The sequence below is a fragment of the Actinia tenebrosa genome, unplaced genomic scaffold (assembly GCF_029948245.1).
Source record: "Actinia tenebrosa isolate PJP-AT-01 unplaced genomic scaffold, QUT_ActTen_1.0 PGA_scaffold2__45_contigs__length_23673736, whole genome shotgun sequence".
Classification (NCBI taxonomy): Eukaryota; Metazoa; Cnidaria; class Anthozoa; order Actiniaria; family Actiniidae; genus Actinia; species Actinia tenebrosa.
Genome location: NW_028292579.1, coordinates 21,522,386 through 21,549,661, shown reverse-complemented (window position 1 = coordinate 21,549,661; position 27,276 = coordinate 21,522,386). Strand labels below are relative to the sequence as shown.

The following is a 27,276-nucleotide window of genomic DNA, read 5'->3' as shown; positions in this document are numbered from 1 at the left end:
AAGGATCTCCCTCGAAATGGGGATCAAGGATTTCTTTACCGTAGTCTCGTGCCCTCGCCATTTGTGCCGCATGGTCTCGGGTAGCAGCTGCACTAGAACTTGGACCCTTCCCAGTAGATTTGATACTTCCATCCAGGAATCCCTGGACGATCTTTTCCAACCGAATGTTCTCGCCCACGTCATGCCTTGCCGCGTCTACGAGAGTGAGATTACAGGCTCCTGATTTTGCCCATGTTGAATGCCCTGTCTCTGCCAGATTCATGTGGGGTATTTTAAATGTACCCTTAAAAGCTCTGAAGATATGTGTTTTTCGTGCTTCCCACCATTTTACCCATTCCTTTAGAAAATCTCTTTCTTCTGGTTTTTCCTTTATAAAGCGGTTCAAATCTGCACGTCGCTTTTCAAACACACTAGGTGTGCTGGCTTCTAACAACGCAGATGAAAGCGACTCAAAACGTGCTTTGCTGTCTTGAGGAATCTTATGCGATTTCCGTCCAACAGACTGTTTAAAATGGAATTCGCAGGACACGGCCCTGGAATCTGCATCATCACCAAACACAATTTTCAAAGCGTTCCAGTTACCGCCAGCCTCATCCATGACGAAGCCAGTAGGATTAAACATATAGATGGGATCCCCAGACACAGCTTGTAATACCTGTGAACATTAACGTAAAGAACGACAAAATATAATGAATAAGAATGTATGTCTGCGTCCATACAGCAACGAACATGCAGACATGTTTTGTTTTCTTCGACTGAAATTTTTGTCCCAGGAAAGATTAAATAGTCATGGGTGTAGCTAACTGTACGCCAAAATACGCACTTGCGTACCTGAATAATGGGCAAAAAATAAAAGAACAACAATAAAGGAAAATAAAGCATTGTGAAAAAAGGAAATGAGGCAATTGATCTTTCCTCCGATAAGATCCTAGCTACGCCCATGATAGTAATACTCATTTCTATAGCGTGTGCTGCATCCCGAATTCCGGTTGCAGCGCAGACTATGGCTTTTACAGTTCCTTTTAAGTCGTGGTTGGAATTGCATTGCCGGGAATAGGAAAACTGTAGTTTGCACGGCAACTCCAACCTGGCCTATTATTCGTGGTCACCGAACGGAACTGTTAAAAGTATTGTGCCCTACCTCATTCCAGTTTGACCAAAACTTCACCAAGGCGTCAGTGTCTTCTTTTTTACACTCCATGGTGGCCAACTTCACAACTTTACGTATCAAGGGATGGTACACCCCCATGGTGATAGTTTTAAATCCCGCGCACCTGTTGTGCTTTGCGTCCACATAACAATACTGATCACGTAGTAATCCCTCTCCATCCCTATCCATAGATATTCCAAGACTTGCTTGGAACTTCGATGCTTTAAAAACAAATGACATTTCCTTGTTATGCCTCTCATCGTTGATTTTATGAATAAAAAAAGGATCCCGTTTGTCACGCTGAGCTTTAAAATCAGCAAGGGCCTCGAACGAATGTCCAAGGTTGTCCTTTCGTGAGCTCTTTTTTACTGACTCTATGCCTCTCGTATCGGCAAGACTTTCAGCGAGCTTGTCAATTTCATCCCAGTCCGTTACTTCTTTCAGCGCTTCAACTATTTTGTTGCTGGCAACTTGCATGGGTGTAAGTGTATGATTTTTCTGAAATGTATCTTTCAGTTCTGCCTTGACCGCTTCGCTGAATTTTCTTGAAACTGGGGGGCATGTGTGATTGCCCTGATGATAAACAGTAACCTTTGTCTTGTTTTTGTCGAACTCCCACACTTTTATCGCCGGGCTAGGTATGAATTTTGCCGTTGACTCATATACGAAGCAGCATTTCTCTTTTTTTGGCCCTACAAATTGCACATTATTTTTCGTCTTCCTTTCTTGTAAAAATGTGCATTCTTCGTTGGGACACATCCATGAACCAGTACACTGACTTCGACGTCGTATCCCATTGAAATCTGCTCTATTTGATGTAACCCACGTTTTCCAGGGGCGTCCATCCTTGCTTGACTTCATTATGTTATTTGGATCACAAGGGAGCACAAATTTTTTGTAGCCGTTGATATCGTACGGCAGTGACTCGACAACGCTTTCAAGCATTTCCAAAGTATGAGGCAGAACATTGGTATTCCTGGAAAAGATAACGAAATGTATGCCATCTCTAAGCCTCTCTCTTCGTAAAATGAATTTTAACGCTATAGAATACTAAACGATGGTATTCATGAGTGCTCTAATCTTTACCTGTTCTGCTTTTGATTTTCACAATCATTTACATCTGCTGGTTCAATAACGTCCTTGCATTTGAATAATGTTTTGCTATGGGGAAAAAAAAGGAGCATTGTTGTCATGTGACCATATACAATCAGGACAAGCCACAAAAGAGCAGAAATTAACGATCGAAAGGGAAATGAAAACAAAAGAAGGGTCAAATTAAACTAGTTCAAAACCTAAAAAAAATAATAAATACAAAATAAAACAAACAAATACAAAAATAACTCAGCTGTTAGTTGAACAAATACGACAAAATAAAAACAAAAGGAGGGAGAAAAGTAGGAGAAACAAACAAACATGACAAAAACAAAACACTAAGCGAGACTGCAAATAATCACTGATAGGCACAAACAATTCAATGTTATTCTTACATACCTCGATTTTTGAGGAGTATTTTCTGGGCTTGACGAGACGATTACTTTGTCAGCACAAACAGAGCTACCAAACCTGTTCAAATAGTAATAGATGTTAGGCTTAGTCAATTTTTTTCAGGGCTGGATGCTTATCAATATAATTAATCATAACGGAATTTTACCGTGGCTTTTGAGGACTGTTTTCAGGGCTGGACAAAACGATGAATTTGTCAACAGGAGAACAATCAACTCTGCATATGTAAAAAGAACTACCGTTCAGCTAGCTGCGAGATTGCATTAATAGTAAACATTTTTTTTACCGTGGCTTTTGAGGACTGTTTTCAGGGCTGGACAAAACGGTGACTTTGTCAACAGGAGGACATTCAGCGCTGCATATATAAAAAGAACTACCGTTCAGTCAGCTGCGAGATTGCTTATATATCACATAATCTAGTTTTTGCATGTATACATTACCGTGTCTTTTGAGGACTGTTTTCTGGGCTAGACAAGATGGTCACTATGTTGGATGGAGAACTATCAACCCTGTACAAAGAACGTTATATTCTCTTTATTTTCTTATAAATTGGAATTTATAAAAATTGCCTATTTTGTTTTTTCTTACCTCTTAGTCTTATGACTTTTCTTGTTTAAAGCTTTACGCCACAATTTACCTAAATATTTAAAAAACATCACAGTGAAGAGCAGGATAACTATACTGGAATGTAACATTTTCAATGAACGTGATATTTTCATAACATTCCGAATTCCAAAACCTGGCCAGGAACGGCAATGCCGTAAGCTATAACAAAAAAAGTGTTTACCTTTATCTTCCTTTTTAGTAGCATTTTTAGGCCTTTTGCGGTAGCGCTGTGCCAGTGGAGGGTTTTCAAGTGCGCTATAGAAAGAAATATGTGGATTGATAGCGGTTTTTCACTCAATGCTTTTGCATGAGTTAGAAAATTTACTCCTCAGAGAAAACAAAATTTCTATTGTTTTACCCTTAGACATATTGCTGCCGTCACGTCCTAATGCATGATCATTTTTTACCTTATACATTTTATGGTGTCTGTTGGCGTAAGAGGTTAAATTTCAATTTCCGGTTCAGATTCAGACCTCTTAGGATTGTCAAGCCTATAGTTAGTATGGAATGAATTTGTATCTCTAAAAGAAGTTTTAAAATTATTTTCATGCCATCAAAAGCCAAGAAAAAGTGGTGCAAACGTAGGAGTGATGATAATACATAAAAGAAAACGCCCGTTCAGATAACTTTATATATGCCGCTATGTAATCAGCTAGTGATAGTGCTGATACATCGGTAGATAATCGCAGTTTCCTAATTTCCTTACTGTCTACACCGTCATTTCCATCACGTTGACAATAAACGCGTTCCTCGGTATAAAAAAGCAAATTTTGTTACAATGGTATCTAGTTAATGATCGGCAGAACGAAATATGGTAGTGGCTCTGCATCTCGCACACGAGGGGGGGGGGGGGGGGGGGGACGAGGGGCGCATTTCATCAGTTTTCAGTCAACGGAAACCCCATTGTTGTTCTTAGCATTGTTGTCGGTTAACTTTTCAAGAGCCTAATGTCTAAAAGCCGATACTGATAGTATTTCTTTTGGGCTAGGCTATAGATGCTCTCAGAAAAGATAGATAATAGAAGTCAAACCTGAGTTTGCGTCATCCGTTAACAAAAAATATGAACTACTTATTGTTACTTAAAAAAGTCTTATCTTGCTAGCCATCACCCCAAGACCACCATTTTTAAAAAAGCCAGCTAATAGCATGTCCAATAAATTCCGGCTTATGTGTATTCAGAGAATTCCTCCGAGAAAAAGACTAAACTTAACTGAATAAATCTTTGAAATTTTCTTTAGATAACACAGGCGTTTTGATCATTAAAAAACTGCACAACATGCAATCTTCAAATAGCATCATCGACAGGTATGAAAAAACTAAAAGCAGCGTTGGGGGTCATAATGATAAGGATCGTACCAAGCAACGATGACAGTAGAATTTTTTTTTACAAAAACTTACACTAGGATTTATTCTTAAACCTTATCCCAGTATTTGTTCAATGAAAATAACAATAAAAACTTTACACTTAACTCTCACCTCACACCCATATTTCCAATGTTTTGGGACGATCCTACAGTCCCTACAGTAGAGACAAATCCACGTGATTACGGACACAAATGATAAATTTGAATAAACAATTTGAAAGAATTTTCCGCCTTACCTTTGTTAGAAACAACACCTGCATAGCTCCTTTTGCTCATGGTGGTGAAATTTTTCAGAGTATTTCTTATATTCTTATATATAATAAATTGAAAAAGCTACTTCGTGAACAGATATCCGAATATCAGTTTCAACCTCGTGTAAGTTAATTTTGTAACTTTGTGTTTTTCTAGTTATCAAGTTACAGCAAAATCATCGATCAGAGGGACGAGTGTGACGGGGACGGGGAACGATCAATGGGGCAAGGGAGTGAAGCGTTGTGCGACGACAATGATAGCGGCTGCGGACTAATAAGGACGAGTTTGTTTTTTTCGAAATGACTTATGACATGAACAGATGGCCGCTGATTCGCGGAGATATCTTTTCTTTTATTATCATTGAGTAACTTTGTAGCTGTTCGTGAACTCTATTCATGTTCTCATGTAAATATTAAGTTATATTACATCTGTAAAAGCAAAATATCTGCAAAATATATTTCGTTGTTAACGCAATGGTTCGTCATCGTATCCCTGAATATTCGAGGTGACGAATCTAATAGTTTAAATAAATAATATATTTATCCATGGTAACTCGAATTCGAATTCGAAATCCAACTCGAACTCGAACTCGAACTCGAACTCGAACTCGAACTCGAACTCGAACTCGAACTCGAACTCGAACTCGAACTCGAACTCGAACTCGAACTCGAACTCGAACTCGAACTCGAACTCGAACTCGAACTCGAACTCGGTATCCAACTCGAAACATCCGGAATCCCGGAGTGCGACAGCCTTGGAACCGCGACAGTTTCTTTTATCCAACAAATCTTTCGTCACTCCGGAAATAGACGTTTTACTCTTATGTTTTACCTTATGTTAATTTTTTTTATAATTCTGTAATGGTCCAATTAGCCTTTGAATACTGTGAGCTATTGAAATCTTTGAAACACAGAAAGCCCATTTAAAAATTTGACACTAGCGCTCACAAAAACATGCGCAAAACTAAACGACACTCTTCCTTCTCCTTGTCCATCGCCCCAGTAATCTACATATTTGGTAAAACCAAGTTGTCGACACGCCACCTTGGCATCAGACGAGCCCCAGTTATCATAACAGACCGTTCCCCATTCACCGTTGTGATAGACTTGTACAAGACCAGCACCAACATCAGAGCCTATTGTATCACGTGAAGTTGAAGTTGTATATCTTTATATAGCGTTTTTAATAAGCGACGGGCTCTGAATATTATTTAGCGGTCTATACATACTTTTTTTTTTTTTACAATTTTACAGCAAAGTGTTTTTTTTAGAATATATTAAAAAACTACTTTACTTTAACTTTATTTTTTACATTTCCTAAATGTGTAGATGGGGATTTTGACTTTCAAAAAGCTTTTCCAAAGCTTTTAACATGTTACCACATAAGATTGCATCAATAACTATGTTCCCAAGGGAGTGTCTATAATTCCTATTAGGTCGAACTAAGAGTAGGTAATGTTTACTCTGAGCCAGTGCATCGCATTTCGTCCAGCCACACTCTTCCCTCTCCTCGTCCAATGTGGAAGTAATAAACATATTTGCTAAAACCAAGTTGACGACACGCAACTGTGGCATCATTGCTGCCCCAGCTATCATCGCAGACTGTTCCCCATTCACCGTTGTGATAGACTTGTACAACACCAACACCAACATCAGCGCCTCTTGTATCAGTTCTTAACTGTTTTATATATTCAGACACTTTCCTGCATCTTTACAGAAAAAGGGTGTCATTTATAATTTGCCTACCACAGTATCTTTTCATATTGCTTTTTCATTAGACTATACTGTTGACGAACGTTTAGCTAAATTTCTTGAAGCAAATTACCAAGTCGTTCGCCCAAACAAGTCTGCAAATTCGTCCAGAAATGTTTTTAAACTGGTCTTCATTCAGTTCTGATGAGAATATGTGGACCGCGTAGCACTTATGAAATACATGAAGATATAAAAATGTAGATAAGTTATAATATAGGTAATATAGATCACTTCATTCAGTTCTGTCTATTTTCTTTATTAATAGGCCTTTTGCAAGGGTTAGCGAACATATACTTGTTGGTCTCTTCGCTTTTTTACTCTCTGACGAGTAAATAGTGCAACATTTCGATCGTAAGCTTCACAATGAAGCGCCACATAAGGTATATTACCCATTTCCAAAATGACAGTCGTTTTCTGAACAGGGAAGAATTCAAAATAACAACTAGCCAAGTATATCACAAAACCATGGCGGATCGAGAGTTTTGTAAGAAAAAATGATACATTTTTGTGGGTAATACCTTATTGGCATACATAATAAAACATTTAGTTGCATTAATCTAGGGGACTTTAGAATCAAAATGAAAAATATGTATTTCTAATTAATTCCCTTTTTGTTATTAGTTTTTTTTATTTATATACATTAACTGTATGGTTTAAATCTTCACGATAAGACTTTTTAAATGTTACGTATAATCTTACAGAAAAATACTTTTCTTTCTACTATTGTTGCCGTTGAAAAAAGGGCCACTCAATGCTACTTTTTATGATACGAAATTTTCAATATTTTTTTATATGGTTATCCATTTTTAACCTGATCAGCTACAGTCCCCTCCCCTAGCAAACCGCACTTGTGAACGGTGAATATGGCATGCATCCTCTGTCCAACTTCATCACGTTGTGTAATTCATATTTAATATTCGTAAAGTGGCTATCCGGCAACTGTGGGAATCTCGCAAAACACAAAAGTCACATAAAAACAAAAAACAAAAATAACAAGAAATTGAACTAACTTGAAGAAATGTACTACTCAATATCAAATTGAAATAAAAAAGCGGTAAAGATCAAGCACGACAAGATGTAGTGAATATGTTTTGGTTTTTGTTTTTCACTTCCTTATGAAAAAATTACGTGATTAACTAACTTAGTAATTTCTAACAACCTTGCATTTAAAAAAGCATTAATCACCAATAGCCTCCGCCCGCATGCCACCACGTTTGGAATGAGCTTTTCGTGCACCTCCTCTTTTAATGAAAAAAATACCTTGAAAATATACTCTATCAGCATTGCCTTGCTAACAAAGCTGTACACAATCAGCCTAAAATCGAATTGAAGACGCTGACCAAACGATCCTGTTGCTAACCCATGATGGAATGTATAACGCTCCTCTTCTTTTACATAAAATTGTAGGTTCGCAGCTGCTTTTGAAACTTTACCATAGAGAATGACATTCTAATAACGAAATTAGATAAACTCATAGTTTCCAAGGATCTATGCTTACTTTTGTTAGGTCGTAAATGTTATATCGATCACAAAAGGTCGTGATTACAAACATATATTTCCCCATTTCCTCTTCCATCTGTCCAGTAAGTTACATATGCGCTAAAACGTCTAATTAAAATTTAATTTCCACGCCATTTTAAGTCATTTCCATCTTGGAGAACAATCAATATAACACTGATCAGCATCATCAATATAACACTGATAGCTCTTACAGAACATTATTACCGAAAGACAGAAACGCTACTTACACCACAAGATCTTACAAGACAAGTGAACTCGTTTGAACACATTATTATTTTTGTATCAATTAACACATCTTCACTGGTGAAGTTTCAGTTTGCAGTTTTATCTTGATCATTGGAATTTCCCAAGAACCTTTCTTATTTACACATGCAATTACATAATTTGTCCTGTATTCTTAATCAAATAGTAGACGATTGACTTGTTCAAACAAGACATTCAAGAACGAAAGTTATCAAATTACTATTATTTATTAATAACTATTATGTAAATTACAACTTTCAGGGCTATTGAGGTGAGCAACTTGTTGATAAAATTTCTCTAGTGCAAAATATTATCTTGCTTCCATAAGCCGATAATCCACAAGGGAATTGGGTTATTCCTACAAAAGTCATCTTCAGAGTCCAGTGAGAAAACGAGAGATAGTCGATGCTATTTATACCTCTGGTTCGTTGATAATGTTATGTAAAGATACGTGGGTGTTATCACAACTCGCAGTCTTCTGTTTGAGGTCGTGAATAAGTCTTTTGTAAGGTGCCGGTAATTGTTGACTTCGGTTAATCGGTTTTTGTTCCAAGTTTGTATACCAGCTCTCAAGTGTAAGGCGTTGATGGTAGTTGGTGCTATATGCAATACATGTTGCAGAGTCCCAGTCAATGTCGTGTTCAATGATCTTGTGATGTTGTGATAGTTAGGATCTTGTTCATTAGTGGTGCGTTTGTGTTTAGTGAGGCTGTCGTTTAAGGTCCTACCAGTCTGTCCGATGTAAGTGCAAGCTATTTTGTAAATAGCTACTTGTCTTTTAAGCGGTTTGTCTTTGTCTTTCATGTTAGTCAATAAACGTCGTAAAGTCTTAATAGGTTTGTGAGCAACACGGATGTCGTAAGGTTGTAGAATTCGTCATATAGTCTCAGAAGTCTCGTTGGTTTTGTCGGTGAATGGTTTGTTGTTGAGGGTGTTTTGTCCAACAAAATCAGCATTGTAATTGTTCTTATCAAATTCACGTTGCAGATATTTGTTCTTGTCGTGAAGTTTGTCAGGCGAGTCACAAACAAGTTGTACTCGTCTAGTAAGCATCTTGATCTTAGTGGCTTCGTGTGTTGGGTGTTGGGTTGTAAGATGACTGATCGAGTAGTCTGTCAATGTGTGTGGGTCTGCGGTAAACAGTAGTGTGTAGAAGATTGTTCTTGTGGCCAACCAAACAGTCTAGAAAAGGTATAACACCGTTTTCTTTGATCTCTCTGGTGAATGTCGTCAGTATGTTATGCAGTCATGGTGTCGTCAACGTAGGTAGCGGAATTACTAGTAATTATTAGTAACTACTGTTAGCTTGCGCAAGAAAGAAAACAACCTCTGCAATATTAATTTCCTTCTAACCTCTATTTCTACAGATGCCTTCTCCTCAGTGGCTACTCGTTGATACCGAAAATGTGCGCGGATGAAGCAGCTAACTTTAGAAGTTTTATTCATTGAATTATGTATTTGCAGCATTCCAATAGAAGTAAAACAAAGAGTGAAAAAGTAATGCACCCTTTTCAAATTAAGTAAAAATATAACTGCATAGCAAGTACACATAACTCTTGGAGGGGGTGAAAGTTCGATTTCCCATTAAATGATGAATTTTTATCAAATACTTCAAGCGGTCATTGAAAAGGATAGGATTACCAGGGACTCATCATCAAATTTCCATTTATACAGTGTGTATTTGTTTATGATGATGGACTTACAAACGGATGTAAACAAAGAGGCACTTTAATTTAAAACCACGAACCCGCATGTGTTCAAAAAGAGGACAATTCCCACCTTTTCCCGCAAGGAAAAGAAATGATAATTAATCCACAAAATGAACGTCTATCCAAATAACTTAAGCACGGATAAAGAATATAAATACTGCATGACCAAGGTGGCTACAAAAAAAGGAAAACTTTCATTATTACATAACCGCGTGCTTATGGTTGTGCTTAAGTACATGTCGTTTAAATATATATTTAAGAAAATTGAATATTAAAAAAAATAGTGAGTAAAAAATAACAACAAAATAATTAGAGTAAGTCATAACAGTAAGTTAATAATTTAGTTAATATATACTCAATTAAGTATTACAGTAATGTTAAAGATTACAATAATACAATAATACAATAATGCAATAATACAATAATACAATAATAAAAGAATATAATGATATTATGCAATGATTTTTTCTTGCCACGTAAATACGTTTTGTTTAATGCTTGATAAGAAAAACGCTGCATGAGATTAGGAACTACCAAAGTACATTACTGGAATATGAAAAAATGAAATATACAAATAAATATCAAAAAAGGATATGTTAATGTAACCAGTTTTAATGTATAACAAGTATTAGAATTAGGTGTTTTTTTTAAGATAGCTGTTTATACGTATGTAACTATAATGATTACTAACTAATAATATAAATATAAAAAAGTTAATAAGTTAATGAATGAGAGCATTAAACTGATTAAACTTTCAGTAATAAAAGCATTTCACCATAGCATCTTGAGTGTGAGATTTACAGTTTGAACTAACAACTCCCCATCCATTGTAAGGACAGTCCTGAAGTGAGGCTTCTGAACTTGAACATTGCATTTCATCCAACCACACTCTACCATTTCCTTGTCCATTGTGTTAGTACGTTATATATTTGCTAAAACCAAGTTGGCGACAAGCAACTTTGCCTTCATTCCCGTCCCAGCTATCTTGACATACTGTTCCCCATTCACCGTTGTGATAGACTTGTACAACACCAACACCAACATTAGATCCTTTAATAATAACTTGCATAGGTCGCAAATACATATAATAATATAATATTTTGACATCTTTCTTTGTCCTGACTGTAAAACGTTCGTTCCGTCTCTAACTCGCTCCATAATAAACCACGATATCTTTATGCTGCTTTTACACTAGAAAATGCTGTAGCTCGATAATGAACGAAACGATTTGGTTTGTACGTCATTCATATGTTTCTTTCGAGGTATATTATACAAATGCAAGGATTAGCGCCGCATACTCTGGTTAAGGAATAAAGACAATTCACAGTAAGAACAATTTGCCTTAACAAGTCGTTTGACAGCACATACCAAGATGATGTATCATTTTAAGTGTTTAATAACTTTCACACCTATTTATCTAAATTGGAAATTAACACTTCTCTGAAATTCCTTAGTACATTCGCCCTGTATATTCCTTTCTCGCAGCCTAAAATTATTTTAAACGTAAATATTAATTACATGGAAACAAACTGAATTTGTGCATTCGGGTAGTAAATTATGCAAAACATATATGGGAACCAGCGCAAACTAATTTCTTGATGAAGGCGACCTATGAAATGCTGCCAACCCCGCCGAACGTGATGACATGGAAAGTGTCAGGGGAAGATAAGTGCAGATGTGGTAAATATTGCACGCTGCGACACGTGCTGTCAGCCTGTCCCCTTGGTCTAAAATAGAGTTATACATGGACACTATCAAGCCGTGAAGGTTATTTTGAAATCAATGAAAGCTAAATTGCGACAAATTAAAAATGGAAAACTGTCCAAACATGAGGTGCACAGCCAGGTATATTTAGTTTCTTAGTGCTGATAGCTAGTACAGGATGGATGAAGGCAGCTAACAGGGTGCAAATGATAGAGGAGGAGTGGCCTCCGAGCCTGTGCATTCCATGTCATCTAGCCACACTCTTTTCTGCCCGTGTCCATTGCCCCAAGTATTTACATATGTGCTAAAACCGAGTTGTCTACATGCAACGATGGCATCATTCACGCCCCAGTTATCATTACAGACTGTTCCCCATTCACCATTGTGGTAGACTTGTACGAGAACACCACAGCATCACTGTCCTAATATTGCTTTAATAACCAAAGACCACGATAACATCAAACATAATAACATACATTAAGTATTGATTTATATATGTTTGCTAACATCAAGTAGGCGAAACGCAAACTCGTCTTTACTCCAATCCCAATCATTATGACAGTGTGGGACAAACCATTGCATTCGACTTGTACACATGCACCATAATAGGCACCTCTTGCACCTGCTTTAACTTCTCTTTGTTTTAATTCCCACTTTCTTAAACTCGTTATTTAGAACCGCAGGAAAGCCTATAAGACATAATTAAAATGATAGCCTTTCATTTCAACTTATTGCTGTTCAGTAACTAATATCATGTCAGGATTACACGAGAATTACACGCTATACTCGGCAGCGATACTACCTCTCGCATTTATGATTTCGGAAAGGGGGCTTCTCTCAAGATGTTTCTGAAGTCGCCACACTATCGCGAGCAAGCAAAGATCGTTCACTCATCAACTTCAACAAAAGAGGAGATTACAGCATCTGGTCATGACGCGTTGGTATGCCTTTACAAAGGAAAGCTTGGCGAGAAGCTTGATTACCTGAGATATACAATATACTGTGCAAAGTTGGCAAATAGTACTTCACAGATTCGTCGTCACAGCCTCCCTCCTACTTCTGAAGCTACAAAATGCCACAGCGTAAGAGTATACCTCCAGGTCCAACAGCACAAAGGTGAAGACGGGAATATGGCACTATCGGAATGGGGATGGAAGATAAATGCTGGCCAAGTAGCACCTGTCCTGACTGATTTACCTCCAGCACCTGAGTCATTATTACGCGTCATCAAATGTAACTGCACAACCGACTGCAGCAGCAAGAGATGCACCTGCCGCATACACAACTTGGAGTGCTCCGCAGCATGTGGTCAGTGCAAGGGATCTGGTTGCAGTAACTTGAACCAGCACCTTCTCGACATTCAAGACGACGAGTTTGATTGAATCAGTATATACTTGTAAATGCTTCAATCCTCTCCTCGCCTCCACCCTAGCTCTCCCCATTCCCCTTTAAAAGAGCTTAACTACGCAGGCTAAGTCTAACAGACGACTTTGTGAACATAGCATAGCATTCAATTACAGCTGAATAATCTAGTAATTTCTTTAGTATTATATTAAGGAAAACCACGAAGCATGAAATAATATTGTAGTGCATTGTAGTTGAATAGTAATAGTAGTAATGTTAGAAAAGCTGAAGAAAGCTACATCAAACTAGTTAAAGCAAGATGAAATGTATAGAACATGATTAAAGAGAATATTTATTACAAATTATTGTAAACAATCACTACTTACTCTTGTCCAAAACCGAACAATGGTGACATAAACATCGAGTCGGTCAAAAGGATATGTTCGAGGGGACTTATAGGCAAGTGTTTTACCTTTATATTAAACTTTTTACGTATTCTGGCACAAATCCAATCATAACGGTACAATTTGAAGGGTAGAAACAGTCGCTTCCGATTTGGAACGTCGTTTTCATGTATTCCGGACTTCGATTGCAAAAGATTTTTAGTATGTTCATTGACGTGGTATCAGTGACTGTATTTTGAAGAGAAAGTTTCTGTTGCAATTAGATGAAGGTCAATTCATAAAATGAGTGGACTGATAATTTATAATAGTTTAATGGCTCTGCCATAGTTATGTTTTAAAATCTAATTTATGAATGTTTTATATGTGATAATTTAATCAGTTCAGCTCGAATGTTTTAACAAATAAACAATCTATCTATCTCGTATTGAGATTCGCACTTAAACCACGTTTGATAATCAATGCGTTAAGTGTTTTCGTAAATGACCAGCTAAGCTTTGTGGATGCTGCGTGCAGTTCAAATCCAAATCCTTTTAAGTAATCTCTTCTACCAGAGCAATCAAAGTACTTGGTACTTGATTATTCAAAAGGGAGACAGCACTACGTACAAGTAAATGATAAACACTCTGAAAAAGTAGACATAGATTTTGGCGTGCCCCAGAGATCTATACTTTGCCCTGTTTTATTCGATTTGTATGTCAATGATCTACCAGACAACGTGACTTGCTCCTGCGTAAAATACGCCGACAACACCACATTCTACTGTCACGATTTAACCACATGAGTAGATAAGATGAAAAATACGTTTCAAGAACTAGAACAATGGGCTTTTAAAACAAATTTATCGTTAAACGAAAAGAAGACCAAAATGATGCTCATTTCAACAGACCAAATGTCACGCTCACGCGATCTCCATGAAACAACTCCATCTATTACGCTCAAAGGACAAACAGAAGAAAGGGTTAAGTCATTTAAACTGCTTGGCACTTGGCTAATGGAAAACCTCAAATGGTCTTACCATGTAAAGCATGTGTTATCATCATACTACGGCGCCTTGTCAACACTCCGTAAAATAAAAAACCCAGCACCACTTCATGTTAAGAAGCAACTCGCAGAAAGCCTGGTACTCTCAAAGCTCCACTACAATGACATCGTTTGTTATCCCCTACCTGCCTACCTACAGAAAAAAGTCCAAGGAGTACAGAATTCAGCAGCAAGTTTCGTTATCAACCGCTATGCCAGAGAAGAAGATGTTGTGAAGCTCGGCTGGCTACCAGCAAGAGAGCGAACTCAATTTAACCTCATAAAAATCGTTCACAATGCAATATACAACCAGTGTTGGCCAGTATACCTCCCATTAGAGCTACACGCACCGAAAAGGCAATTACGTTCAAGCAAAGCCCCACAAGTTTGTATCCCACTAGAATCAGGGACGTTTCAAGACTCTGCGTCAAAAATATTTAATGAACTACCACCAGATCTTAGAACTTGTGCAGATTTAAGAACTTTTAAGCGTGACGCCAAAAAGATCCTGTGGGAACGGGCGAAAAAACGACTTAATTTTGAATGCCTCTTATTGTACATAAACATTGTTTTATAGATTTATATAGCTCGGGGATTTCATTAGTTATTTAAATCCCATTTATTATCACCTTTAATTCATAGGGTGGGAGAGGATGTATACATATAGGAATTTATGCTGCCTTTAGGACGTTGGTACAATGGCATATTTCCAAATTGCAAAATAAAATTAAAAACACAGTCATTATTTTTTGTTAACCAATTTATCGTATATCAATTTCAAAAAGATTTATTTACGATGTTCTTTATTCGAAATATCAAGATAGCAAATGCAATTCACCCCATTTCGAATCGTGACCGTACTTACCTTATCAGTTCGTTAACCGATATTTGCAAAACAATCCAGGTTTTCGACTAACTAAGGATTAGAAAATGCACTGCAAAGCATATACGCACACAGCCTACAGACAGTATATTAGTATACTATAGTAAAATGATCACTTGAATAGTTAACATAGCAGCGACACGTCAGACACACAACGGGACCTTTTGCCATTAAAAAATTAAAATCTCCAGTTTCTCGTGGTCAATCTTTTTCAGATTGTGTAATACGAAATTTGGTTTGTTGCCTATTATATGACAGCGTTTTATTCAAATCATGACTACAGAAACCAAGATATTAAAGAAATATCGATTTAATTTCAAGATAAAAAGTTTTTGTTGTCCAAACTTGTTACATTGCGTCAGTTGCCTTCTACGAAGAAAAAACTGCTGTAGAAATTTCAAGATATTTGACCACGTAGTTTTTGAGTTTTAATATTTTTTAAATAACGTATGCAACCGACCTTTCGTGATGTCATAAAAATAGAAATTCTTCAAGTTCTGGTACTGCGCACTCTCGTACATAAACTGGCGCGCGCGCGAACAAAAACTATATGGAGCCACCTTAAGCTGTAAGTATTTGTTAAAAGCCTTTAGGTCATTTAATTTCGGACCCTTTATAAAGTGGGTTAAAGTGTTTTAAACAACGATTTTTCAACAAACCTTTTCTCGGTACCAAGAGGAGTTCGACAAGGAGACCATTTAGTCCTTTTCTTTTTATAATGTACATTATATAATATCCTCATCCAACAGCGTTAGTTCCTTCGAAAATAATTAGATATTCATACTTGCACTGAGTGTATATTTGCTTATTTAATCTAATTGTGTATACTTTCCTGTAATTTATTTAATTATTATCAAGAAAATTATTATATTATTACTATATTACTTTTATTATATAACAATTTTTTTTAATAATTATACTATCATCAAATTAGTAATATATATAGTATGAGTGGCCGTGTTGTATCAGATATACAACCACGAGGCGTGGCCGAGTGATTGTATATCTGATACAACACGGACACGAATACTGTATATGACTTATCAAACGTCTAGGTTAGTTCCTTTGTGTTTCACTAAAATTTTCAAAATTAAAGTGAATTTGGCCAAGAAAATCCAACTTAAAGTTTATGCAAATGAACACAGTTTTGTATCAGATTTACAACACTCCACGGCCGTGATTTCTGTTGTGTTTTCCTCATGAATTATTAATGAGTTTGATAATATATATTACCATCCATTATTTATTTATTAATTAGCTTTAGCTTTAACCCTTTGTTTTCTTGGCCTGCTATTAATTAGAAACAAAAAGACTGGGGGCTACCTAGACTTTCCAGTTAACTTAGCCCTCAGGCTCTATTATCGCATAAGAATTGTGTACAACTATATTTCCCTATAATAGATCATTATTTATCAATACGACTCTAAAGAGCAATAAGCAATAAAAACCAGGGGAACTAGGAAATGAAGCTTATTATATTTGCTGATAATCTAACACAGCCTTTTTGGGTAGTGAGTGGTGACTATTTTGAGCATGATCAAAATTTCAATTAGTCTTTGGAAGTACATACTGAAAATGAAAATAGATAAAATGTTGCTAAGGAACATTTATTTGTTTTCAAAACATCTTAATTTATATATTTGAGCAACAATTTTTTTTGTATTCTGTATTTTCTGCATTTTACTTGCTTACATTCATACCCTTCTGGGTTTTTTATTTCTTTCAGGGTTTTTTTCCAGCTTAGATTAACCTCATCTGTATATCTGACGAGAAGAGGCCTAGGGTAGTGTATGGTTAAATGATATTAGATGTACAGGTTCAGAGGCCTCACTTCAGGGCTCTCCTCACGCTGGATTGGGAGTTGTCAGCTTCAACTGCTAAAAGCACACGGACGATGCTATCGTGGTGTGTATTGCTATCACGGTGTGTCAAGAACCTTGCATCCTGCAGAGATTGATGGAAACTCTCAATCTGGTATCCTTTTCGTTATTATATATTTTCACTAAAAAGACTGTGGTAAATGACAACTCAAAAATTAATAGGCAATAATTTTCACAACAAAATAAAGATACTATTTGGGGATAAACATCGAAGAAAATATTATCTACATGAAAAATTGAACAAATTTTTGTTCACCACCACTTCACCAACTAGTGCGAAAATCCCGTACGCGCGCGCTTTCCATGAAGTAATCTCTACTTATTTTATACATACTGAGATTTTCTTATCAAATTTTCCTGTGTGAAAAACAAGTTCACGACTTTTTTTAGCCAATCAGAGAGGCGAAACGATTTATCACGCGTGAAAAAAGCGTTTCGTCCAATCGCAAACCACTGTCGAGGCGAATCGTGTTTTCGCGGTCATCGCCGGTAGCTTTGTCGAGCAGCTTTTAAATATTTTCAGTTATTCAAGTTGTTCGTAGTTAAAAATTAAACTTATCTAAAAAAGAGCTAGGAGATATTTTGTGAAAATGGCTGAGCAATCAAGAAGGTTTGTGTCTCTAGACAAACCTATAGACAAGTTTATCGAAGAACAAAAAAACAGAAACACTCTTTCGAAGACACGAAGAGATGTAAGTTTGCTGACTGAGTTTCTCAACTCCAAAAATGAAATGAGAAGAGTCGAGGAAATCCCGCCAGAAGAGGTTATTGAAGTATTATTGAAGACAGCCAGTTTGAACAAGTGAGACAAGCTTTAGAAGCTCGAAGTAAAGAACTCAAAAAAGAAGGCAAAGGAAACAAGCCGAACGCAGCAGAAGCTCTTACCGATGAAGAAGTAAACATTTTATACGATAAAAAATTACTTGGAATTTCAAATGCTGAGGCTAGCTTTGCTAAACACAATGTGGTTTATGAACACCAATCAGTTTGGATTAAGGGGATGTGACGAGCACCGTCGTATGAAGTGGGGAGACATTCAACTGCTAACAGATGTGAATGGAGCTGAATATTTAGAATATTCAGAGCGACAAACAAAAACAAGGACCGGAGCCGATACGAGAAATGTCAGAACAGTAAAACCTAAAGCTTTCAGTTTTGCAAACGCTTCGCCGGACAGAGATCCAGTGTTTGTTTACAAGTTATATTCTGAGAAAAGACCTAGCTCAATGAAGGATAGTGATTCACCGTTTTATCTTGGTATTAATCATACTAAGAACCCTACAGATAAACCATGGTTCAAGGCCAGTGCAATGGGAGTCAACCAGTTAAATAGTTTAATGAAAACTATGGCAGACAAAGCAGGCTTTGATGAAAAGCGAAGACTTACCAACCATAGCGCAAGAAAAACTATGATGCAAAAACTGAATGACAACAACATCCCGCCAACTCATATAATGCTGTTATCTGGTCACAGAAACGTTCAACAGAACAAACGAACAACAGAAAAACATGTCTTTGATTCTGAGTGGAAAAACTACAAGTACGTCTACAGAAAAAAGGCCAGTGTCGAGTTTACAAAGTGAAGTGGGCACCGAGTGCCGTGAATCTTCATTCATGAAAAGTTCTAGTTTCCCTGCAGCAGGCCCATTCAGTGGCGCAGTTTTTCACGGAGGACAGTTTAACATAACAATGAACACTTTAAACAAGTCGCCAACTTCCACCGATAACTCATTCAAATCAACAGAGTCAACACGTAGCTTCAAACGCATCAAGCGTGTGTTTGAATCGTCAGACGAAGACAGCCCTCCGCTTTAACAAGCTAAGTTAAGACTTCATTGACCTACCGATTTTGGATGCTTATTTCGTTATTTTCAAATGAACAGTTTCATATTTAGCTTAGAATTTAAACGTTTTGCTATTTAATTTGTACCAGATATGCATTTGATTTAAATAGTAATTGTTTTACATGTACCTTTTAAGCTTTTAGCTTTTCAAAGAGAATTCTAAAATACAGGAGTTTTGTATTTTTTTTAGAGAACCCATTAAAGGTGAATTAATAAAAAAACAAAATCTTAGCATGTATAAAATAAATAGATTACAGCATGGAAAGCACTTTGTACGGGATTTTCCCACTCGTTGGTTTTGTATCCGAAATCTCACTCGTTCGCTGCGCTCACTCGTTCGATTTCAGATACGGCACCAACTCGTGCTAAAATCCCGTACGCGCGCGCTTTCCATGAAGTAATCTCTATGTTCCATTCCGTATGTAATTTGTTTCTGCGGCATAATTTTCAAATCAATTAGTTAAGTCATACAGATCGTAGAAACATATAAAGGAAAATTCATATAAGCTACTTAGCTTACTCGAGATTTGTATTGAAATTTTTAGAAACTCAACTATGAGAAAACACGTGTGCACACGAACTAAAAATCATGGCCGACAATCGTTTTGCAGTTTAAAATAAAATAAAATTGAAAATAAATTAAAATACGAAAACATTTTATGCATGTTATTGACTTGGTCAGAGACAAATAAATACCTTTTGGTTCGACACACATCTTTTTACAATTTTGTTTAGTATACTTTGAAATGAAAAATCGCAAAACTAATAAGGCTCGTGCAAATTACAAGAAATTTCAAAACATTAAGCCATTTCTTTTTCCTATCCAAAACCGTTGTTATGCAAATCTTCGTGTTCAGAACTGACTGTTGACAAACAAGCATCATGAAGACCCTAAACATTTATAAAATACATTCTTGGGGAACAGGCTACCCCACGCTCTTTTTCGGATTTGCCCCCAACAGCAAAAATTAATATCAGAAGGATTCGGGAAAAAGATTTTTTAGCCCAAGACGGGATATGATATTTAAACAGTCACACGTAGCGAGAAGTATAGTAAAACGCTCTCTGACATTTAAATAAATAAGAGATCAGAATACATATTGGCCGTTTTCTTACAGTTGGGTCCTCATGCCCGAGAGAACGGTAAAAACGTTTTGTAAAAGAATGGGAAAACTATCCTATGACAACACAACATTACTGACCCAACTGCACAGATAGACAAGTAGTACAATTAGCGTGTATAAGCGTGGAGTTTCACTTTGTCTTTGCTTTTATTTTGCGGCACGCTTTACGCCATAGCGTTTTGTATCCTTTATTAGGACATTCCAAAATGATAGTGTTAGGCACATGGCATTAAATAATTAAAACAGCGGTTCGATATTAAACTTCAGTTTAACTAATATATTAAGTCGAACCAGAAACTAATGAAAGATCGAAAGTCGTACCATCGGTGAGCTAGAATTTCCAAGGATTAATTTTTATTGTTGGTGTATTAATAAAATTTATGGCCTAACAATTAAAATAATGAGGAAGCCTTTTGAATACCTCAAATAAAAGCATCACACATTCTATATTCGTGTTTGTCAATTGCTCAAATTGTTAGGTACATGACAATAAATAAACAGTTAAGTGAAACAGCAGTTCGAAGTTATATTACAGTTCAACTAATATATTAAATTGAACCAACAACTAAAGAAAGATGGAAGGTTCTACCATCGGTGACCTATAATATATTTGTCGCCTTTTCGTTTCAGAATCCGTGTACTAAAATATAAAAATATCAAATGCGTTATAGAGCATCGTTCAATATTTATTATGTCATTAAGTTCATAACAAGACTGTAATTTCGAAATCAGCACTAATAGTTTATTTGCTATCGATTGTAATGGATGATCCACATTCACAACCTACTGCCTAAATAGCAAGAAAAGGGGCTCTAGTACAAAGTTTTTCATCTTGGTAATACATTTGAAAATTAAACAAGACTTAGTCGTTACTGGTTGAATTGCCACGCTATCTCCCAGCTTCTGACCTTATTAATGACATTCAGATTATGCAATTTCTTCTAATTAAAAGTTGAAATAAGGTTGAAATGACCTCGACTGTAATTAGTTCCTTTGAAAACAAAACACTATTGATTCCATTAGTAATAATCCCATGAAAAAGTATTTAAAATTTTTACTACTGCATTGTGCAAAATCACATTATTTATATAATCATATTTAGAAGCAAAACGTAGTTAGGACTTGATCAAGGGTTTTTATGTGTAAATTTAGCAAAATAAATTTACCAATAAAGAAATATAAAGAACGAAATTATTATGTCTCAAATATAATTAAAACTGAAACAACATACATGCAATAAACAGTTTGCTATTTCACTTGACTGTGAAAATTACTCGTTATGTTTCACTTTTTAAGAAGGAAGTAAAATTGGAGACAGTTTATAAGCATACATGTAAAAAAGCGTTTATAATTTTTCAGTCCCTATTTTCATTTCAATCGCACGATAGTACAGATCTTATCTAAATTTTACAGCTCTTCTAAAAATAGTTGATTTCTCATTCTCCTAACTAAATGTCATTAATTTGGTCGGAACACGAATGTTTCCTTTTCTCTTGTTTATACTTTTTGGCAGCGTACAAAACGAAACATCAATGCTGAAACAATAATAAAAAATCTCCATAACAAAGCTACAAGTGGCATATATAAAGGACAGCAGCGGAGACAGGACTCCAGTTGCCGTTTGGCTATTAACGTTGTAGATCAAGCAGATGTTTGGATAGATGACAGTGAGAGCCCGGCAACCATGAATTTCCATATGATATACTTCGCATTATTATCATTTTTGTCAACTATTGCATTGCTTGGTAAGTTTATTTGGAACAACGAACATTTAGGTTTAATGATTTGTTAATAACAAAACAAGAGCTAATTTATAACTAGCTTTCTTTGATTAACTGAGAAGAAATGTATTTCATTCAGAGGCAACTATAATATATCTCGAAATGTATGCACCGCTTTTAGAACTGTTGGCTGTGTAATAACATTTGCTTTTCTAAAATATAACTTACTCACTGACATAAAACTTGGGCATCGGTCATGAAAACAAACTTATGCATAAGGAAAAACATTAATTTCTTATATTCTCAAAACTAACTTTTTTTGATTTTCAAAACTAACCATTATTTCCTTGCGTCTTAAAAAATAGCATGCAAAATTAGTATTTCTTCTCTCTCTCTCTCTCTCAGTCTTTTTACGTATATCTAATCTAGTAGACAGAAAAAACAAACATTAAGAAATTTCATTTTATTTGTATTAGGTGTTAGAGCAGTCAATTTGACTGATTCCTGGGAATCCAAAATTGTCGTTTACTTCTCAATTATACTGCTATGAAATATTTAAATACTTTGGATTTCTTTTTGACACCATCATAAGCGTTTTTGGAAGACGCAAAACCTTTTTCTAATTTAAATCTACTTAAGTTAGACAATGAACACATATCGACAAAAAATAGTCTTTTTTGTTTCACTGTTGAATTAAGTTGTAATGCAATTTGCTTTATCATTAAATACTTATAATTTAAAACTAAAATACCGTCAAACCATGCAGTAATTACCTAAGATTAAGCTATCTAGATAAAGCATTTAAATTTTACATTAAATCATATTGTATCATATAAATCCATAAAACACACAAATATATTTGCTTCTTTTAAAACGTTTCTAACAAACGACTTTTTCATTCACTTTTTTACAGATGCAGGAACTATTCGACTTGAGCCTGATACAAGGGGTGCTGTTGCTGGTCTTGTACAAGTCTATCACAACGGTGAATGGGGAACAGTATGCGATGATAGCTGGGGTACGAATGATGCCATGGTTTCATGCAGACAACTTGGATTTACTAAAGCTATATATTACTGGTACAATGGACGAGGAGAGGGAAGAGTGTGGTTAGACAATATGGGATGTATAGGTTCAGAGGCCACACTTCAGGATTGTCCTCACGCTGGATGGGGAGTTGTCAGCTCCAACTGCAAAAATCACACAGAAGATGCTATTGTGATGTGTTCTGGTCGAACAGGTAAATTTTAAATTTTTTTTAGATTTACCCCACTCAAGCTTCTATTCCGCATTTAAAATTTAAGTCCTTTAATATGAGATTTAAAATTTTTTTATTTATTATCATTTTTCTAATACGTAAAAGTTAAGAGTAAACGTATATTCTTAACTTTTTTTTACCCTTTCCACTTTAATTAGGAAATCCTGCTCCAAACATTCGATTTCTACCTGCCGTTTCCGGTATTGTTCAGGTGTACTATCAGGGTCAGTGGGGGACAGTTTGTGTTGGTTACTGGGATATGAATGATGCCAAGGTTACATGTCGACAACTTGGTTTTACCAATACCGATAAGCGATACTAGCATTTTTATTGAAGTAAAACGTAACATATTACGAAAGATTGTGGATAGCATAGTTTCAAAAAAAAAAAGTGCTGTTGGATAACTCGTAACAGGAAAAAAGAAGGCAAGACTATGGAACGCTATACCTATTCATATTAGACAGTCAGAGACAATCGTTATCTTTAAGAAACAACTAAAGACTTTTTTATTTAAAGAAGCTTTCTGCTGATTTCTTTGAATCTTCGCACTGATTTTTCATATCATTAAATTATTGCTATATCATAGATTAACAGTAATTGATGAGCCCTTCCTGGATTCGCTTGAATAACTGCGGCATGGAGGTTTCTGAGTCGAGTAAACTCGATTCGTGTTGTCCAGGCTAGTTAGGGAAAGGTCTATGTATCTATTATCTGATATTATAACTAGACAATATCTTTTTAGTGTTAATTCTTTATGATAGTATTAGGTCTATAAGCTAAAAGAAACATTGAATAAATAATTAAGTTTAGATTAGGATACGGTTATACGCCATAATTACTGATGTTGGATTGTCAGAGACAATTGCTATCTGTAATATAAGAAATAAGGGCATCTAATATTTAATGACGATTTTTCCTCCGATTTTTAGATCTTATGACTGAGTCTTGACATTACTAGGTTATCTTTTTTTGTTATTATTGGTAATAGTACTAGTCTAAATGTAAAGCGCTTTTGAGCTATGAGTAAAAAGCGCTATATTAAATAAACATTATCATCATTATTATTATTAAGGCGACAAGAGATTGCGATGGCCTTTTAGCACATCAATGTTGAGAAACATCTTTAACTCCTTCGCCATACCCAATTATCAAAAGGTCTTATAGTTAAATAATTCATTTACTGCAATCTTAATAAACATGCGAGCTCTAAGGCTGAAATACCAAACTCCGGCTTTTGAAGACTTCCGAAGTCCGACCAAAGAACGCCGACCGATGCCAAACCAAATCGGCAATAATTTTACAACGGGGACCAATAGCAAACTTAAAGTGCTTATGAAACCAAATTTTCAATCTGTGTTTTACTACGAAATAATAAAATTAAGGGGTTCCTAATCCTCATTGTGCTAATTTCCTGAAATTCAGCTATAGAAAAAAGTTTTTTGTTTCTACTAATGCTACTAAGATCAGTTTGGGTAACCCATAATATTCTGTGAAGCTGTCAATCAGTTGTCATTATTTTCTATAGTATCCAATCACATTCGGCATTCTTATCACTTCATAAATAACGAATGCGGATATGTTTACAATACTTAACAGTAATCTTTTCACCTATCGTCATCAACAAGTGTTTTTATGACGTCCTGTATACCTTTTGTTTTATTTATATACATGATCCGTGATTCGGTAAGTTCATATGCTCTATATCTCAATTATTGTTTTATTTAAATAACAATTTATTGTTTGACATCCTTGTCGAAGCGTATGTATTTAAAAAGAGTCATGTGTGTGCGTGTTTGCACTCCAACGAACAATGCGAGATATATATTTCATTTGCGACCAACAATGTAGAGTAAAGGATTTGGACATTGTCTTACTCAAGTACCTGCTTTTTCTTCAAGTGAATAAAGAAAAAAATTCAGATGCAGATAAAACTTGTGGTTTCACGAACGAGAGGTCCTTGAAACTTCTACTAGTAAAAAACTCAGGAACTCGACCACGTATAGTTCGAGTGCTTGAATGACAAAAAACTTCGTCAACAATTCAATAATAATCACTCTATTTTTACTTCGAGGTTCTTTTTTATGGAGATTTTTTATATTTATACAATAAGCAATATATATCATATTTTTAGGTGCCAACCATTTATGAGTTCATTTTTTCCCATGAAGAAAGCTAAAAATAGAACTCCTAAACATTACTCACTGTCTGGCTGTCGTAATTAGATTGCGCTAAACGTAAAACAAAGCCACTTGACACAAAAAATGAAAACTGCACACTCCTGAAACTAGGCTTAGCGAGCCGAAACATCATTGCTCTAAGAGCAATATAGCCTTGTTTGCTTTGAAAATTATCACTGTGTTCCAAAAGGTGCATGTATGGTCTTTTTCGCGCGGTCAAACGGACGATATGAGGACACTGCGAGTACTCGTCACTCCATCTTCACCACTATAACACTGATAAACACATGGCCGTAAAACAATAATTATATTAGAATAAAATCATTTAAGATCTCTTATCATCAACGAACTTTCTCGTTTTGGTGGGACAAAACTACGTTCCTCCGGGCTCCTACATTGTTGTTTCTAATGTTATAAAAGTATCATCGCACCAACCACCATTAAAAAGGTACGGATTCAATTATTCTCCAACGATTATACTTTTAATTAGAAAGAGCCTACGATTCTCCAACGATTATACTTTTAATTAGAAAGAAAGCGGGAGAACGATGTAGCAAATTTAATCAGAAGAACTAAAGTCATGAAGAATTATAGGGGATCTGTTTCACTAAAAGAGATTTATCACAACGCTTTGGCTATGAGAACTTAATGTATATGAACGTTTTCATGGGTTATCTTAGCAATAAGAATCCAAGCAGCTAAGTGTAGAATATCCGGATATTATAGCATGCGTTTATATGGACACGCGAGTGGTGCATTGAAATCTTGAAAAAAATCGAATCACCTAGCGCAACTATGAACTTGATTGTGTCACTAAATATTATTTTCACACTTCACATTTATTTCCTTATAAAAAGGTGCTTATTACTAGTATTTAAGTAATACGACGGACTAAATACAACGCGAAGGAACATGAAAGTAAAATCAGTGCCAGCGTGGCTTTATTTCCGTGTGATAATTACGTGTAATTCAGCTATAGTAGATAAGCAAGTTACTCATAAGTAGTAGGGTAGGGACCGCACGATCCGGATATTTGAAGGTTTTCAATAAATATGCAGAATAACTATGAGCATGTTGTTGTTCGGTTGCCATGGAGAAGAATTGACGTCATATCATTGACGTAATTATATTATTTGTTTATAGACATGTTTTTAAAGTCTTTTGTTGGGGGTTCGATTTATTGCGCGGGTACTGAATTTTATTAAACCCTGAAAAACTTTGCAAGCAAGAACAAGAAAAACACGGCTACTTTATTCAAGTTGGGCTCTCGAGAACACTGCTTAAAAACCGCTGATTGGCTAATTTAAATTTCAACTGAGGGTGCGCATTATGGTTTTCTTTTGAATTTATCGCAGGCGCCCGGGTCAAAATGGTGGACGAGGCAGAGCTTCTAGTCGAGAATGTTTTCTTCCGAAAATCGCCATTTTAGTCTCACATACCTCGATTATATGCCTTAGTTGATCAAGAAAACGATATTAGAGGTGAATGGTTATGAAACCCGGTGAACATCAAAGAGGGATCTCTTTGTTATGGTTTTGACTTGGTCACGTGGTCACGAGAGTGCACACAATCAGCTGTGATTTCGAAGCGTAGACCGAAGAGTAGTGACAACAAGCGATATATATATATATATATATATTATATTTATTATATAGTGAGTTTTAACTAGCTAGATTTATATTATACTATACCAGGCCGCAACTGTGCGGTTTTTGGCTGTGGATCGTGTACACGAATCAAGGGAATTGGTATTTGGAAAATGAAATTAGCTGTGGACGAGAAACATCGTGAATGGCGCGAAGCTTGGCTTGGGGAGCT

General features: G+C 35.9%; 3 protein-coding genes, 1 long non-coding RNA gene and 2 pseudogenes across 6 annotated transcripts in view; 3 read left to right on the top strand and 3 right to left on the bottom strand.

Moving 5' to 3' along the window:
* The window catches only part of LOC116301324 (scavenger receptor cysteine-rich type 1 protein M130), an 81,950-nt gene that overhangs the window by 25,307 nt on the left and 29,367 nt on the right, over positions 1–27,276 (top strand). The window lies entirely within an intron of this gene.
* The window catches only part of LOC116306172 (scavenger receptor cysteine-rich domain superfamily protein), a 45,840-nt gene that overhangs the window by 4,032 nt on the left and 14,532 nt on the right, over positions 1–27,276 (top strand). Inside the window, exons 2-4 of one of the 3 annotated variants that reach the window (XM_089033868.1) lie at positions 17,181–17,428; positions 22,937–23,263; positions 23,440–24,230. In XM_089033868.1, coding sequence (XP_088889994.1) covers positions 17,263–17,428; positions 22,937–23,263; positions 23,440–23,603 — 657 coding nt within the window. In that variant the 5' untranslated portion in view covers positions 17,181–17,262 and the 3' untranslated portion in view covers positions 23,604–24,230. Of the gene's footprint in view, positions 1–17,180; positions 17,429–21,830; positions 22,048–22,936; positions 23,264–23,439; positions 24,231–27,276 lie in introns of those variants that run through there. The other 2 variants (XM_031716221.2, XM_089033869.1) reach the window with 2 other exon arrangements.
* LOC116306168 (uncharacterized) lies at positions 1,807–4,875 on the bottom strand. Its single transcript, XM_089033870.1, has 9 exons — positions 4,736–4,875; positions 3,441–3,514; positions 3,242–3,290; positions 3,094–3,162; positions 2,940–3,008; positions 2,802–2,870; positions 2,642–2,713; positions 2,237–2,289; positions 1,807–2,126 (listed from the first exon to the last, which is right to left on the bottom strand). The coding sequence occupies exons 1-8, from the start codon at positions 4,744–4,746 to the stop codon at positions 2,265–2,267; spliced, it is 438 nt and encodes a 145-aa protein (XP_088889996.1). The 5' UTR covers positions 4,747–4,875; the 3' UTR covers positions 1,807–2,126; positions 2,237–2,264.
* On the bottom strand, positions 6,334–9,621 carry LOC148909591 (uncharacterized; annotated as a pseudogene).
* The window catches only part of LOC148909590 (uncharacterized), a 37,720-nt gene continuing 33,563 nt past the window's right edge, over positions 23,120–27,276 (bottom strand). The window contains exon 3 of the long non-coding RNA XR_016120421.1: positions 23,120–23,213. This is a non-coding gene — a long non-coding RNA (uncharacterized LOC148909590). The remainder of the gene's footprint in view (positions 23,214–27,276) is intronic.
* The window catches only part of LOC116287678 (uncharacterized), a 4,933-nt pseudogene continuing 2,606 nt past the window's right edge, over positions 24,950–27,276 (top strand).

What these genes read in the sequence shown, in the direction of transcription:
- LOC116306168 (XM_089033870.1), bottom strand. An exon ending in TACTAAAAAGGAAGATAAAG is followed by an intron (nt 3,291 to 3,440) that starts GTAAACACTTTT and finishes TTAAATATTTAG; the next exon opens with GTAAATTGTGGCGTAAAGCT. An exon ending in AACAGTCCTCAAAAGACACG is followed by an intron (nt 3,009 to 3,093) that starts GTAATGTATACA and finishes TTATATATGCAG; the next exon opens with CGCTGAATGTCCTCCTGTTG.